The sequence below is a fragment of the Mustela nivalis genome (genome assembly GCF_964662115.1).
Source record: "Mustela nivalis genome assembly, chromosome: 13".
NCBI lineage: Eukaryota > Metazoa > Chordata > Mammalia > Carnivora > Mustelidae > Mustela > Mustela nivalis.
The window spans coordinates 16,803,927-16,821,268 of record NC_139032.1 but is presented as its reverse complement, the minus strand read 5'-3'; the positions used below and the strand labels follow the sequence as shown (position 1 = coordinate 16,821,268).

General features: G+C 43.7%; 1 protein-coding gene across 2 annotated transcripts in view; it reads right to left on the bottom strand.

The window, feature by feature from the left end:
• Nucleotides 1–17,342, bottom strand: part of PCSK5 (proprotein convertase subtilisin/kexin type 5) — a 449,308-nt gene that overhangs the window by 43,390 nt on the left and 388,576 nt on the right. For both annotated transcript variants that reach the window (XM_082694464.1, XM_082694465.1), the window contains exons 25-27: nucleotides 5,382–5,424; nucleotides 2,403–2,539; nucleotides 1,369–1,569 (exon numbers count right to left, since the gene is read on the bottom strand). In XM_082694464.1, coding sequence (XP_082550590.1) covers nucleotides 1,369–1,569; nucleotides 2,403–2,539; nucleotides 5,382–5,424 — 381 coding nt within the window. The remainder of the gene's footprint in view (nucleotides 1–1,368; nucleotides 1,570–2,402; nucleotides 2,540–5,381; nucleotides 5,425–17,342) is intronic.

The following is a 17,342-nucleotide window of genomic DNA, read 5'->3' as shown; positions in this document are numbered from 1 at the left end:
TTGGCCCGTGTTCTCCATGTCCTTTGGCTGCTGGGTTTGTGATGGTCCCTGAGCTGCTTTTCCTTTAAGTCTCATATGTGCCACGGTCATGGTGGACCCAGCGAGAGCCTCTCTCCTGCCCCCGGCCCTTCGAAGTCGTATCCTGAGCAGACCTCCACTGTTGCTGTACTGAAATGACCTTTTTAATAAATCCTTGCCTCGAAATAAACGGAGCGCAGTTCTTGTTTTCGTGAGCATCTCTTCATAGAATGTGAGTCAGATTTTTCCAGTAGGAAGAGGGTTTTGTGTTTTAACCCCTGGAGACACAGAGAGGTCATTGGAGCTTGCAACTACCTTGCAAGGAAGTCTGTGACTTTGGCTCCAGTGTGAGGAAGTCCATACGGAAGACACAGGTAGGGCTGAGCAGACGCAAGCCTTTAGTGTTAGACAGCAAGCTCCCACACCCTCCCTCCTGCCCCCATCAAAACCCCCACTTTCCCCATCTGCAGCTGGAGGGGGACTTTTATTTTATTTTACTTGAGAGGCAGCATGAGCCCCTGGGGGAGGGGGAGGAAAAATCTCAAGCAGATTCCCCACTTAGCAGGGAGCTGGACTCTAGGCTCCATTTCCCAACATGGAGATCATGACCTGAGCCGAAATCGAGAGTCCATTGCTTAACTGAGAGAGCCGCCCAGGTGCCCCTGGAGGGGGACTTTTAAAAGGCAAGCTTGAATGATGCTAAGTTCTAAGCAGCAGCTGGAAAGATGGGTTGTCTCAGCTTAAGTTCTAATTCTTTTTTTTTTTAAAAGATTTTATGTATTTATTTTGACAGAGAGAAATCACAAGTAGATGAAGAGGCAGGCAGAGAGAGAGAGAGAGGGAAACAGGCTCCCTGCTGAGCAGAGAGCCCGATGCGGGACTTGATCCCAGGACCCCGAGATCATGACCTGAGCCGAAGGCAGTGGCTTAACCCACTGAGCCACCCAGGCGCCCTTAAGTTCTAATTCTTAAGGGTCATTCTTCCTTGTGTGACTGAAAAAGCCCACCTTTGCCAGTCTTTCTTCTTTGCCTTAGGTAGAAGCTATTCTGGATCTTTGAGACAATGGTTGTTGGGCCATTCTCCTCCATGACTCTGTTTACCTGCTCCGAGCTCTCCCCCACCAAACAGGAACTCACTGGCCACACCAACCATTAAGTTGCACTTCGGGGTTCCCTCCAAGTCAGACAGCCACCAACCACAGCCTCCTCCCCTCTCCGACTCCAAGCTTTGGTTCACAGTCGTGCCTTCATCTCATTCAGGATATCCCAAAGGCAAGGCTTAAAGAGGGAGGGAAGGAGACCGGCATAGAAGGTGGCTGGACACCTGCTCTCTCTCGCTCCCGCACATACCATTCCAGAGTCTCTCTTCCACCTGGATCTGGGCCGGCCCCGCACACGTCCCCTGCCGCAGCTGCTGTCCTTCCCTGCAGCTGCTGCACTGCTGGTGTCCAAAGCCGGTGCAGGTCTCACAGGCCGGGTGGCAGCGCTCACACTGTCTCAGCTCTGGGTCGCCGTAGAAGCCAGGGCCACATCTCCTGACACAAGAGCCGTCTGCAGGAGAACACAGAGAGGGAGCATGGGGGTGGGTGCCTGGCGGGCTCGGCTGGGCGCCCCGTGCAAGGCTGGGTTCTAAACAGGCCAAGGGGAAACTCAGGAACATTCTTTGTTTGCATTTGTTTTTAAAGAAACCAAACTGGCATCAGCTTATTTCCACCAAGAAACATGTCTTCAATCCAACACGTCAGTCTGCTTTTAACCAAGCATGTAAGTTTGCTCCAGGGGTGAAGGGTGAAGGGCATTGAGTAAAGAACTTTGGATTCTCAGGGCCTTGGAGAAGCACGAATCAAACAAATCTCTGTGTAGAACCACGGAGGTCAGTGGGGGCTGTCCAGCAAAAATTCGGGAGCCTCTGGCCGGTAGTCCTTCCCCTGGAAGACCCTTAGAATGGTTCTTTCACAACCATCAGACCCAAACTGAAGACAAAAGGATCTTGTTGATCTTTAACAGTGCTTAGGGATATATAGTGTGGATTAAGTCCCCAGGAAAGAGTCATGGTTGTGAATATTCTAGGTGATTCGTTCTAAGGCTTTTACCTTTAACATACCCCCCCCCCCAGCCCCGTCACTCTTGCATCCATCAGCTTGGACATGTCGGACATGAATGAGCGACAGGCACTCTACTTCAGTAATAGAAGCAGATGGAAGTATTGCTAATACATTGCTAATGTTCATTTTCAAACCAAATTAAAATCCATCCTTGGACAAGAGGCACAGGAAGAGTGTGAAACCAGTCAAGCGAGTGCTCTCATTTCTGGGGGGGGGGGGGGTGGCTCGGGAGCCTTGTCCTTCCTTTGTACCGCCACTCAGGTGGTACCTGAGGCTTACCCAGGAGAAAGAAGCCCTCTTCACACCAGTAGCACTGACGCTGGTCACAGTTGCCACAGTTGGTCTCACACGCTTTGCATTCGGATTCTTCTCTGTAGGTCTTCTCAGGACAGGTCTTGTAGCAGTGCTGTTCAAACCTGGGGGGTAGGAGAGGAGGCAGAGTTTCCTCCATGAGGTACATTGACGTTGTTTCTCTTTACCACCAGAATTTAATATCCTGACATCTTTCTACCTGTCATTTTTAACAGGTACAGATATTTGGGTGTCAAGGACAAAAGCTTGGTCTTTGTGTGCTCACCAAACACGTCATTGGCCACTTCCCTCTGGACCCCGGGGACCCAACATCGGGGCAGCTGTCAAGAGCAGGGGAGTAGGAAAGGGGTCCCAGTGTTTATGGAGTCCTGATGGTGCGTGAAGTCCTCATTTTAGCCTCCATGTGATTCCCAGATGGTAGCTATTTTGTCTTTAATTTCTAGATAGGGGAACTGAGTCTCGAGGTAACGGGCTCAGAGTCCCATACATAGTCAAAGTCAGGCCTGGGATTTGAACATCTGTTCGTTCCGTCACATGGCAATGGGAAGGGGAGGTGACGTGGAGACCTCCCATCTCTGACTTGTAGAGCTGAATTGGAGAACTTTGGGAGTGTCTGTTAATCTGTGTTTCATTTACCCTAGTGCTCTGTGTCTCTCATGCTCTTTGTCTCACAAAGTACCTGGCTTCATCCTGGATTTTCTCACTCCCATTAAGGACATGGTCTCCACATGGACGTTTGGAAACAGCTCAGTGTTGAGTTCAAGTTATTTACCAAAATGTCTACTAGATTTTTTTTTAAATTATTTTGTTTTAAAAAGCTAGATTGTTAATATTAAGAATGAAGTGGCTTAGGTTTTATGTATTTATATTTTTAAGGATATTGTCCCTTCTCATTCTACAGTAGAATGTTGTATCTCATCTTTTTTAAACTTATTTTTTTAATTTTAATTTTTATTTACATATTTATTTTTGAGAGAGACACAGCATGCACAAAGTGGGGGAGGAGCAGAGTGAGAAGAAACACCCCCCCCCCCAACCTCCCTGTCCTACCCGCCCCAGCTGAGCAGGGAGCCCAATGTGACACTCTTGATCTCAGGACCTAGGGATCATGACCTGAGCCGAAGCAGACGCTTAGCCCACTGAGCCAGTCAGCCACCCCAAATGTTGTATTCCAGACTCCACTGAATTAGGGGCCCGTTTGAAGGGGCTGACCTTTGCCCTTTGGTGAATTTCATAGCATCACCGAAGTATCCACGGAAAGCTTTGTATTTCTTCATTAGCACCTTCTATGATACAATGTTTTATTCACTATCTTCAAAGTTATAAAACATTCTATAGGGTTATACTTGTGTGTTTCTGGCCAGCGGTGCACAGGCGCGGCTCATCGGACTGGCTACAAGGTGGAACAGGGTCGGGACGGGAAGCAGGTGCAGGTGGAGGGCTGCGCTGTCTTGTCAGCTTGAGGAAGGATGCAATTACACCAGAGAGACGCAGAGAATGAGGACCTAACAGGAGAATTCCTCACCTACGCCTTTTTTTTCCCCCCTCACCCACTTCTGCATGGTGGTTATTTGAGTAAGTTCTCCTTCCTCGGTTCTTTGAGGAACATTCTGTGCCCCCGACCATGTGTCCTCACCAAAGAGTGTTTGCATGTCTGCTGTTCGTCTCTGCCCGGGGTGGTCTGTGGCGGGCTGTGTGGTGGGTAAAGGCCAGCTATGAACGTGCTGACAGATGGCTTTCTGCTCCTTTACTCGTCTGCTCTACCCTGCAGCAATCATGTCTGGGGCCTCTTCTCCGTCCCTCCTCCCCTGTTCATGGAGCAGTAATTTAAATCAGTGGGTCAGGAATGTGGAGACACAGACAGAGTTTGGATAGGGAGTATCCGGCTACTCTCCCAGAGTTGAATGAAAACAATAAGCTTAGGTAATGATAAGGCTAACTGATTCTTTGTGATAAGCTTCAGCTTTCTGGGCTCCCCTTTCCCTCCCAAGCTCCTGACCTCTCTCAGCATCTTTTCTACCCACGACCATCCCTCAAAGGTGCTAGAGGCAAAAGGCAGTGTGGTAACAGGAGGAACCAGCCCACTTAAGTTGCGGTGACCTGAACCTGGATGCCCTCCCCCCACCCCCGCGCCCCCGCTGGCTTGTGGTGTAGCGTGAGGAAACCCACAGCCTCTCTGACCTTCAGTCTCTTCCTCTGGAGAGTAACGTCAATCTCATGTCCTGGCAAGAGAGTTTGTGGAAAGGTGAAGAGAAGAACTGGGGGTGGGTGAGGCCATCACCCGGTTCTTAGTGTCACAGGGAAGAATTACGTAGTTTATGTATTATCCGGGCCTTCTTTTTCTTCTCCCCTACCTTCTTTGCTTTTCTTCCAAGATAGGAACCGTGTGCCCTAGGAGGCCAACTAAGAAAGGATGGGGAGGTGACATGGAGACCTCCCGTCTTTGACTTGTAGTGTTGGATTGGAGAACTTTGGCAGTGTCTGCTAATCTGTGTTTCATTTACCCTAGTGCTCTGTGTCTCTCATTACCCAGGGAGTGATTCAGAGCTCACAAAGTACCTGGCTTCATCCTGGATTTTCTCACTCCCATTAAGGCCAAGGTCTCTATGCAGATGTTTGGAAATAGCTTGCTTGGGATCAGGTCTGTCATTAAGGTTTGTCCATGAACTGCAGGGTCTGAAAACTGGTAACCCATGGTGAGATTCCTAGACACCAGTGTCAGGTTGGGTGACTTCCAGGACCAAGAAAAAGAGGACCTCCTTTGGAGGCAAAAAAACAGCTGGGCTCTTATTGCTAAATCCAAAAATTGTTCATTAATAGCCTGACAGGGCACAATTGCTTCTGGCTGCCCGGCCTCTTTGCTTTAATCACTGGATTGAGGATTAAGTCAGTATTGCTTAAACTGCAGAAAAGTTAGTGCCATGAAAAAATAAATGCCAGACTTACATGTAATACCCCGTAGTGCATGATGTACAGGTTCCTGGATTATCTGGAAGAAAATTGTAATAATGAGACATACTAATTACCAAGAGTTCATCATTTGGCAAATGGGCTCTGGAAAATTTGTGGCTTGAGACAAATACTGTTTTGGAGGTGTTTCATGAAAGGGAACCTCTGGAAATGACATTTCAACATTTTTTTAAAAAGATTTTATTTATTTATTTGACAGACAGAGATCACAAGTAGGCATTGAGGCAGGCAGAGAGAGAGGAAGGGAAGCAGGCTCCCCACCGAGAAGAGAGCCGGATGCGGGGCTCGATCCCAGGACCCTGAGATCATGACCTAAGCCAAAGGCAGAGGCTTTAGCCCACTGAGCCACCCAGGCGCTTCCAGATTATACCATTTTTAATTATAGCATGATGTATGCTGTGATTTAGTTTTCTCAAAGCTAGTAGCCTAAGAGTCTCAGGAATGGTTGATTCTGATTTTCAAGGAAGTAGAGTTCCAAGCTCTTTGGTCTTCAAACTGCGGCTTGAAAAGCATCCACATTAAGCCCCTCCTGGCCTTTACCGAGGGAGAGGCACCAAGCGTGTCTACAAAGGCATATTTGGAAGGGGCAGCGGGCTCCTGACCTTGAATGGCAGGTTTTCCGTGAGCTACCCCAAATGCCGGCCAGTGTGAAGGAGTGTCTTCTGGGAGGCTCCTTTGAAATCTGGACAATTTTTTTCCCCCAATACAGAGTCTGCTTTGTTTTGGGTACTTCACAAACCTCTTGAAGATACTGTCCTGTTCTCATTAAGTACAATGATTCAATGTGTCCCTGTTGGCTCTGAGAAGGACTTCATGAGAGCGCAAGGGCTTTGCGAGTCACTCAGTCAATTTCCTTTCCTCGGAACCCTCCCTGAAAGATGCCGGTTCCCGGATCCAGTTGTTAGGGGAGTTCTATGATTCCTGCTGGCTGGCGATTCTGGTGACTCACAGAGCGGCCTCCAACAAGGTGTCTGTCCTACTCCAGTTCTGTTCTCGTCATTCTGAGAGGAGATGGACAAACAACCACTCCTCTTGAGAATGTTCCTCTCGTGCATGAGGATCGTATGAGACCTTTAACTTTATTTAAATGAAACAAAATTTTGTCCTTTGAACTTTGTGCACAGCCTTCCTTTCTCATCTACTCTAGGCTCTATTTTGGTTTTCACAAAGTCTGCCCCCTTGCTCAGGTTGTTAGCCAGGTGTTCATCCTGGGCTCTCTGAGGGGTGTTGCAAGACAACACGACGGTGTATTACACATTATGTGGCTGATGCCTTACACCAAAAGTTATTGTGGAAAAATTTCTGTAAGAGGCTCTGCCATTTAATCAGACATTGACAGAACCTTCTGGAAATAGCCTCATGATGATGCAGTGGACAGGGTACTGGCCTGGGAACTGGGCTATCTGTTTCTAGTTTGGGGTTTTAACCCTGGCTTAACCGCCTTGTGAACTTGCATGAATGTTGCTCTGCCTTCTGGGTTCTGATTTCTGCAGGTGTAAAATGATGTGGTTGGAGAAGGTGGTTGCTAAGGCTCTTCAAAAGGTAAAAATTCTGAAACCGAGTCTGGCAGGGATTGGCAAGGTATGACCCACTCTTGGGCCGGATTCAGCCGTGCCCTGCCGCAGGAGGCGTTGAACAAGAGTCAAGACAACCAAGGACAGAGCCAGACCCTTCTGCAGGAGGCCAGGATATGCTCACAGTAGGGAAATGGTTTTTGTGTCTGTTGTGTGGGGACACGGTTTGTTACAGGGCGACCAGACCGGAGCTGAACAGGGAAATGAACCATAAAGCCGGCTAGTTGCATGATAGAAGGAGTCTGAAACTAGAGGTGTCTTGAGAAAGAAAAGCTCACGGAAATTCTTAGAACTTTTGCAGATGGGCCTTTATGTCTCCACAGGCTATTTTAAGGGGGTGTGCAAAGGCCCTGGAGAACACTATCCATTGGATAAGTTTATTTCCTGCTGTGCCTCTGTGTTCGCATCTGTATCCTTTTCCGTTCTGTTCCTAAATAAGCGGCTACTACTTAGCTCACGTTGGGCGGCTTACTTTTCCCTGCCTGCCTCTGATGAACATATTTGACTCTGACAGTTTTGCTAATTTGGCAAGGGCTGGGGAAATTCTAATCCTGTTCTCTAACGTTCTGGCCATCCCTCCCATCTAGGAATTTAATGAGTTTGCTCTCTGCTCCCTTAAGCAGGTCAGTGATGAAAATGTTAAACAGAAGCAAGCCTCAGAAATGTGCATACCAATGTAGTCTTGAGTCCGGGGACCTTTCCAGCCCAGATGCACAGCGAATTTGGTACCTTTACAGTAATTTGCATAAATGAATAATGCATAGAACAGGAAATATGTCTTAGAACAGCTTTTGAATGCCCATTAGTCTTTCTCATTATTACTGGTTATTCTGAAGAATAAGAATTATTTTTAAAAATTTCCACCCCAGAAGATCCACAAGTTAGACATAAGCTAAATGGATTTAGCTTGACCACTGAGAGGCAGCTGTTTTGGGATTAAGGAAAGGTAACGATCGCAAACCTAGAAGTTGACTCTAAGTCAAGTTGGCATTTGAATGGTAAGGAGGGCTGGCTTAAGGAGAAAGGTGAATTTTCCAGGCTCTTCCAGTGTGTGTGTGTGTGTGTGTGTGTGTGTGATTGTGTGTGTGTGTTGTGTGTGTTGGCGCTTCGGGGTAGAAGAGTCCAAACAAGCTAGAATTGTAGAGTTCTGTCTCAAAAGGTGGTGTTCCAAGTGGGGTGTTTAAATGGAACTGCTTACTTGGTGTTGTTAAACTTTAGAGCTGAGAGAACATAGTTCGAGAGGACACGGGGCAAGACCAGTCAGAATTCAGAGACAGCCTCACACATTTGGAAAAAAAAAAAACAAAAATCTTCAGAAACAGTTACTGGTTTCTGGCGGCGGCTCACATCCCCCCCAAGGAGTATGTGTGTGAAGATGCCTCGTCAAGATGACGGGACAGCCTGTCTTTCTTCAGGAAACCCATGTCTATCGTCTCCTTTCTGTGGGGTGGGGTGGGCGGGACCAGGGTGTCCCCTCTGTCTTTGTGATCCTCTGTGTCACTTTTCCATGGTTTCCTTAGTTTTATCAGAGCTGGGGCTCATGAGAAACTCACTCTTGTCATGGAGGTGTTGACGGCTGCCTTCAGTGGACACCTGACATTCTGCGCTGTGTTATTCTGTTCTTAGTAATTCCTATAGCCTTCACCATTGCATGTGGATGGATCAGGCCACATTAGGGGTTATGGACATGTAACTTACAAAACGCACCAGAAAAGACAGATTTTTAAGCCTGAAATGGAACCAAATTTTCAACATATGTAGAGAAAAAGAATTTGTTGTTTATGGTTAACATAAACTTGGAGTCATACAATTAAAGATACAGATAAGCTAAAATGACTCTAATTTGCTTTTTCTAAAATCTTACTCTATGTTTACTTTTCATCTGAAGGAGACAAAAGACTTGGTTTTTTAAAGAATAATGCTTTATCATATAATAATCTAGATCAGCCAGAATTAGCCAGGGATCAGGTATATTGTTAAAGCAGAATGGCCTCTTTGCAAAACCATGGGGGAAAGGTTAATGTCAGAGTGGTATATCTTTCAAGATTCATTTTTAGGTTTCTAGAACTTTCTTCCATACCCCAGGCCTCCCTCTACCATTGCCTGTTGAAACTGATCTGTTCTATGGTCCTTTACTGCACAGACCTACTAGTTAATGCCTAGGGTGCTAGACTAACAGGCAGGTTAAACTTACCCTCTTGGGAGGCTCCTGGGTTCTCCCCTATCTCAGTCCCTCCTCGGCGCTGACTCATTAGGCTCCTTTTGCTTTGACCTCTTAGGCCACATCCATTAAATGTTCCATAAAGCAGCAGCTGCTTTATTGTAATTCATCACGCCCTGGGTGCTGGCTTTTCCCACGACTTCAACCTTCTGGCTCATTTACCTTCCCAGTTCCAATCACCTATATTTTAGGCTCAACCAGATTTGGGGCTATATATGCTTTCCCAGTGCTTCCCAACTTAGGCAGAGTATTGCCCCTTCTTTATAGGTTTCTAGCCCCAAATATTCTATAAGCTCCCTAATTACAGAATATAAAGTAGCAATGTCCATACTGTTACGATTCATCACCCCATGGGTTTGAAAATTTAGTACGTGCCTGCAATGCATGTATGTGTGTGTGTGAATTATTTATGTGTGTTAGTGCATGAACAGTTTACATTTTAAAAATATATAGTAGAAAGATAAGTAGAAAATTTGATAATAAAATGATTGCAAATGAAAGTTCTATCTTTTTCTCCAGGCCAGTGGGTCGTCTTGCATACTTCTCTTGGGAGACGAGTAACTTAAGCCATACCAAACACAATGCCAGCTCTGAGGTTATAAATTCATATACTAACTTTCCAGAAATATGTTTTATATTTGATCGCTTAAAGTTGTAACTGGAAGGACTGGTTCTCTGATGGGCTCACACATCTGCATGTATATAAGGACTTCCTGTGCTTAGCTTCCAGCCCTTCTATATTTATAGACAAACTTTATGATTCTAATTAACTTGTTTACCTGGCATTTTGGGGGGGGTCGGCAAATAAGTTAAAATATAGATATTAATGAACGCATTGGAATGATATGGCTTGATTCCATTTTTCTCATCCTTCCATGACCCTCTATAGCTCTAGTATGTTAATGTGTTCCCCGGAGAAAACTTTCTGGATTGAAATAACCAGTGATCATGTCGCTAAGAAAGACAACGTGAAAGTTCATCTGGTATGAATATGGTACATTCATACACTGGAATTTTAATGACATGGAAACATTTTCATGACAGGCTATGTGAATAGGGAAGGTAATCCATATCTAGATATGTATATATTATGTATGCATATCGATCTGTATGTACAGAGAGGACTATCAAAAATCAGAAGAAAAAGCTAGCATGTTATAGTAGTTATTCCTGACTTTATTTATGTGTATATGTACATATTTCCATATTAATAAATGTGTGCTATGGACTTAGTTAGAAAAAAAATTCTATTAAGGAAAGAATGTGCACACTCAGGTTATGAGCTCCAAGCATCATTTGTGCCACACATCTGGAAATGGGCTTCTCCACAGACCCTTCTTCCCAAAGACCTGGTCATTTGGTCACACTCTTCATTTCCTCTTGCTTTTCGGCATGCTTCCGATTTCTCATCTTTCCATTTTGTTTCTTAGCAATTCCTAATGCTCCATCACCAGGGCAAGACTTCCACGGGGCTTGGTTAAAACCATGGCAGATGTTTATACAAACTCCTTTTTAAAAATTCACTTTTAATTTGAAATATTTTTCTGATAGGATTCTGTAAAGGAGGCAGATGACTAGGAAATGAGCTTATTCTTGGCTCTGCCCCAAGACTTGCCAACTGGATGAGGCACTGTCATTGGGCCAAGTGCTCTTAAGCAATTCTTTTTATGGGCATCCATGGCCTTGTTGGAATGTCAGTAGAGTGTCCATCCCCTACTGAGATGTACTACTGTTCCCTTGAGGGGAGAGACAATATTACAAGCAGCCAATACTTAAATTGTTTGGGGAGTTAATTAAGCACGTTGTCAATAATGCATATTTCCCAGAGTAAATATGTACTAGTTATTGGATGACGCAGTACAAATCTGTAAGAGAGACACTGGCAGTCTTCATTCTACACAAAAATAATGACTGGGTAAGAGATTTATAGGCCCACAGAGTGCAACTAGTTAGAGGCCCCAAAGGGCACTAAGAAGTATGTAATTCAGATAGGCCTTGTACTCAGAACTGCTTCAAGTAATTAACACTCACATACAGAACAGACCCTTTGACCAGCTTTGCCAAAACAGAAGATTTTTCTGGAAGGTTCAGTGGTGCTAGGATACAAAGTACTTGGTGAGGGAGACTGTTGATGATTTTCAATCATTTTGTCCTCCCCGGTGTCCAAGGACAATGAATAAATATTTGAATTGGCAATAATCTAAATAGTACAGCTGACAATGGGGCACAACCCCCTGGAGGGATACAGTAGTAGAGAGACCAGAATAAATAATCTAAATCATTGTCTACAAATGTTGGCTAAAAAGAGGGCTTGGTTCTCTATTGGGCTCTAGTCTTTACCAAGTCCTTTGGTTCCAACAATGGAATATCCTAATAGGAAAGCTGTTTCTGGATTCCCATTCTTTTCTCAACCAACTAACAGGTGGAGGTGACGGCTGAATTACACAGCTGAGTGCCTATGAGGATTGCTCACTACAGCTCTTTGTTCACTCATTCCTTCATTCTGGAGCTTATATTTTGGAGGGAAAATAGACAAAAGAAGGAAAATTAGATAATTATCATTATGTAAATAAGATGCAAATCTTCAATAAATGCATGAAACAGTTACTGAAATTCAAGCTCCATGAGGACAGGTCGTTTCATTTTGTTTTCCTGTACCTTGGTACCATGAGTATTTGCCTCGCCCATAGCAGAAGCTCCAAAAATACACATGAATGAAGAAGAAAAACATATAAATAAGTACAGAAAATCAGATAAAGCCTTAGAGAGTGATGAGATGAGAATGGCAATGAGAGGTCTTGATTTAGATAGCTTGTTGGAGAGAGGGCTTTTCAGGAATTGACCTTTGAGTGGAGATGGGAATGGTAACAAGGAGATAGCCATATGGGTTCTGAGGGCAGTGTTTCAGACAGAGGCTAAGAAAGCTTCATCTGTTCAAGGAACATGGAAAATGTCAGTGGGGCTACAGTGGATAAAGAGAGGGAAAGTCAGGAGATAAGGCTAAAGTCACAGGCAGGGTCAGATCAAATATCATCTTATAGGCCAGGCTTAAGAGGTTTACATTCAACCTAAAAGTAATGAGGAACATTATAAAAAATATCCGATGTGATCTGAATGTCTTAAAATGATCACCGTGGGTGCTGCATGGAAAATGACTTCTTTAACTCTGGAAATGGTTATATCCATTAAATCTTGCAAAACTCAGATTCCATGTAACACATTTGAGAAACACTCTTTTAAGGAATATACTGCAGGAGAAATGGTTAGGCGTAAACTCAGACGATGGCTGCAGTAATGAAGATAAATCAGATTTGAGAGCAACTAAAAAGATAAAAATTGAGAAGATCAGATGATATGATGTGGGAGGTGAGGAAGTGGGATGGCTCCCTGGCTCTGGCTTGAGTACTTGGGTGGATGGAAAGGAGGAACAGTCAACAGGCGGATGGGTGTAGGAGCAATGAACAAATACTTAGCTGATGCTGTAGGAAGGTCCATACGCTGCTTTGGTGATTATGAGGAGTATATACAGACAAGAAAGGCAATCCCCGCCCTCAAGGAATTTGTTGAGGAGACAGTAATTAGCAAAGCTAATTAGAGAAGAAACCACAGTGTGGCAAAATACAAAATAGATAAACCTCTAATCTAGTATACCACAGAAATATTTGCTTGGGGCCTGAAAGAAACCAAGTTATGATTCTCTTTCTCTCTTACCACTTAATTAGCCTTTATCTCTCTTTTTGAATAGAAAAATTCGGAGCATTTTTATTATAGTTAAGGTTGCCAGATAAAATGTAAGACTGAAATGGGAACCAAAGGTCTATCGTTTCTCTGTAAGGATGAATGAAGAATAAAATTGTCTGGAGAAGGGGACAGCAAAAAACATCATCCTAGTCTTAGCTTTGACATTGAGTAGATTAAAAACTAACAACAAAACTTCTCTAAGAATCTATAACTATAATCTGGATCTCACCTGGGCTATCTGAATTCATGTTATCTGTGTGTTTGGGAACATCTCAAAAGGTAAATTCAATTTAAAGTAGTCCTAAGTAGATAGCATCCCAAGGCAATTGGTGGCAGCAAATGCAAATTCTCCCTAGAGAAATGTAATCTCAAGTCTGATCACAAAGTATTTTCACAGGTAAATTTTAAAGGAAATTGGTCACAGTTTAAAGGCAAGGAAATTAGGCACTCTGAGAGAAAGTTGGCAGAAATAACAGGCATCAGAATCAGACCCACAGAGACCACTAATCTTGAAATGATCTGACACAGATTATAAAAATAACAAATGTTTAATATTTTTAAAAGATTTTATTTATTTGAGATAGTGAAAGAGAAAACATTGGGGGGCAGAGAGAGAGGGAGAAGCAGATTCCCCATTGAGAAGGGAGCCTGACATGGGGCTTGATCCTAGGACCCTGTGATCATGACCTGAGCTGAAGGAAGATGCTTAACCAACTGAGCCATCCAGGCAGCCGCAAACATTTAATATATATATTTTTAAGATTTCATTTATTTATTTGACAGAAATCACAAGTAGACAGAGAGGCAGGCAGAGAGAGAGAGGGAAGCAGGTTCCCTGCTGAGCAGAGAGCCCGATGCGGGACTCGATCCCAGGACCCTGAGATCATGACCTGAGCCGAAGGCAGCGGCTCAACCCACTGAGCCATCCAGGTGCCCCAAACATTTAATATTTTTAAGGAAACAAAGGAATATCTTGAAAACAGAAAAGTAACCAGTTTGAAAAATAAGCAAATATAACCTTTATAAATGGAAGACATAAAAATTCAAAATTAAAACTGAATGGACATATTAAACAATTGATTAGGCACAGCAGAAGGAGAATCAGTGGTCTCAAAGATAAATACAAAGAAAAGATAGAAAATTCAGAGAGACAAAAAGGTAGAAAACAGGAAAGAGCAGTAAGAGACCAGGAAGTTAGGATGGGAAGACTTAACATATGTCAAAGTTCCAAAAAGAAATAATAGAATAGGGAAGAGGTGTATTTAAAAAGAAAGAAAGAAAGAAAAAAAGAATGCCTGAGAATTTTCCAGAATTATTAAAAGATACCAATCATTGGTCCCAAGAACTAACCATATGTATTATTAAACATACATTAAACATACATAAGCATAAACATATATATTATTATTTTTTAATCTACAAGAAGATTGATCATAGTGAAATAGCAGAATAACCAAAAAAAAAAAAAAAAAACCAGACAGCTCTTAGGCTGTGGAGAAGGATAAAGAGGCATAGTCATAGTATGTAAGAAGGAAAATACTGTGAGAAGAGGACTTGGAAATTTGTTGTATCAAGCAGCATCAGTCATTTCAAAAGGACACTAAAACAGTGGCAGAAAGTTCTTCAGAATTCTGAGGAAGGACCTGAAATCATAAAATATAAGAGCCAGAAGGGAACTTAGACTTAGGCTTAGCTTAGATGTCATAAGAATATGAAGCATTTTAAAAAAGATTTTATTTATTTGAGAGAGAGAGTGAAGGAGAGCATGAGTGTTGGGGAAGGGGCAGAGGGAGAAGGAGAGGCAGACTCCCCACTAAACAGGAAGCCCAATGTGGGGCTCAATCTCAGGGATCATGACCTGAGCCTGGGAGAACATGACCTGGGCTGAAGGGAGACGCTAAACTGACTGAGCCACCCAGTCACCCATATTTGTTTCTTTTGAGTCCTATAGTTCTTCTGGAAGAATCCATGGTTTCTTGTTTTGCTTTGTTTGAGCTTTTGGTAAACTTTGTTTTGCCGCTGCAGCTCTGGTCATGTTGGGGTATGGTAAATGGTGAGTGATCTGCCATGGTCAGGAAATATATCTTACTCATCTCAGCAGCCCTAGTCCTATGTGTTATGCCTGCACGCTATGGTTTCTTTCACAAATATATTTTGAATCCGACTATTTGCTAGGGCTAAAGTGATGACTAATTCCTACTACAATAGGGCGCTCAGGGTATATGGAGGAATGCAGCAAGGCAAAGAATATTCCCACGAAAGCTATATAGCGTTACTGATGGGATTGGGAACTACTGATTAAGAAGAAATACGGTGATACCTAAACCAGGATTTTATGGGGAGCAGAGTGCAGTTGCAGAATGGTTCCTTAAGGAAATGAAGGTTTAGTGAACTTGAAAAATGAGTTTGAGGGAGAGAGAGTAAATTCTTTCCATCTGGGAAGAACTGAAATCAGAGAGAACTAAATCTCTGGGGATGATTCCTCTAGTAAAAGGGCTCATGAGATACCCCCTTGAAGCAACTCAGAGGGAGGGACAAGATCTTGTCAGAATACAGCATGGTTGCCCTGACCTTAAAAACACACAGGAATTAAAATAAAGGAATAGGAAAGATACAAAGTGGGTTGCCAAGGGTTTAGGGTAGCTAGAGTAATGAGGAAGCAAGAGAAAACAGGGAAGGGAAGACAGAAAAGATAAGAAGCTGGGTTATGAAGAAGCTTCTATGCCATGCTTGGGAGGACAGACTTTGCCCAGAATCATGAGAAATCACTTAGATTTGTAGATGGTTGTAAATGTTCAGGTTTAAATTTTAGAAAAACATGGTAATAGTGGCATAGAGAATGGATTTCAAGAGTGAAAGAGAAGAAAAAGACCAGAGGAGATCAGTGAGAAGATGATTGCATTATCCAGGTAAGCTATGTGGGTGGCCTCAAGTGTAGCAGTGGAGATGGGTCCAAGGGGACAGAAGGGAAAATATGTGAGAAGTGGAAATGACTTGGTGACTATTGAGGGTTCAGTTATGTCCCCCAAAACAGTATGTTCAAGTCCTAACCTCTGGTAGCCATGAATGTGACCTTACCTGGTAATGGGGTCTTTGCAGGTATAATGAAGTTAAGATGAGGTCACACTGGATTGGGGGTGGGGTGACTAAATCCAATGACTGATGTCCATAGAAGAAGGTCGTATGAAGACAGACACATAGACACAGAAGGAAGATGTAATGAGACCATCAGGACAGAGATTGGAGTGATGCAGCCACAAACCAAAGAATGCCTGGGCTTGCTGGAAACCACCAGAAGCTAGGCAGAGGTGGGGAAGGATCCTCCCTCAGAGCCTCCAGAAGCAATCAATCCTGCTGACTCCGTGAGGGTGGACTTCTGACCTCTGGAACACCAAGAAATAGATGTATGTTTATTGTTTTAAGCCACTTTGGGGTACTTTGTTACTGGAGCCTTGGGAAACTAATACAGTGATACAACAAATATTTTACAAACAGCATTTCCCCCTCTGTTTCTGTTTGGATTCTTGAAATACTGGAAAAATAACTACCATTCCTTTCTCATTCACCTACTTCTGGATTCTGGAAATCAAGATGGCAGAGGAGTAGGAGACCTTAGTTTCGTCTGGTCCCAGGAACTCAGCTAGATAGCCATCTCATTCACCTGCTTCTTTTTAATGGAAAGAGGAATGCTTTATTTTCCATGATTTGTGAATTTGAGAGAAGGAACTTTCCATGCCTGAGTGAGGTGGCAAGTTTGTTGCAGGGCAGGGAGGGCAGGGAGGGTTCGGAAGCTCACTGTTCAGAGATTGAATTCACCATTTTAGCTTCATAAGTACTCAAGTCGATACTTTGATCTTTTTCTCTATGTGCCAGCCTGCCCCCCGCCTCCTTTCCCTGTCTTAGTGCTCATTGGTTCTCAGTCTTGGAAAGAGTTATTTTTTTAACAAGCCCAGAGGGAGAGGGAGAAATGGAGTTTCCTAGAATTTTGGCTTGAGCAGCTGATGATGCTATATTCTGAGCTGTATCACTTAGGAGTCAGGAGTGTTGAAGACACAGGTGGGAGATGACAACATGTAGCATATGTTTTCTGACCTGACAGTGGTCCCACTTCCTCATGTTAAGGATGAGTAAGCTGAGCCCTCGGGGACCTCAGTCCCTTGTCCATGGTCCTACAGAACAAATGCAGATTTGGAAACTTCCATTCCTTTGAACTCCAAATGATTTCTTAGTCTCCTCCACACTGTGTCTAGTTAAGATTACATATCCTTGCTTAAAATATGTATACATCCTCTCTAAAAGACCATATTATGCAGCCTTGCCATGCTACTCAAGTCAATTGACCCCTCTACTGGTTAGTACAAGCCTCATCACATCATCAGCGAAAGTCTATCGAGGCCATGG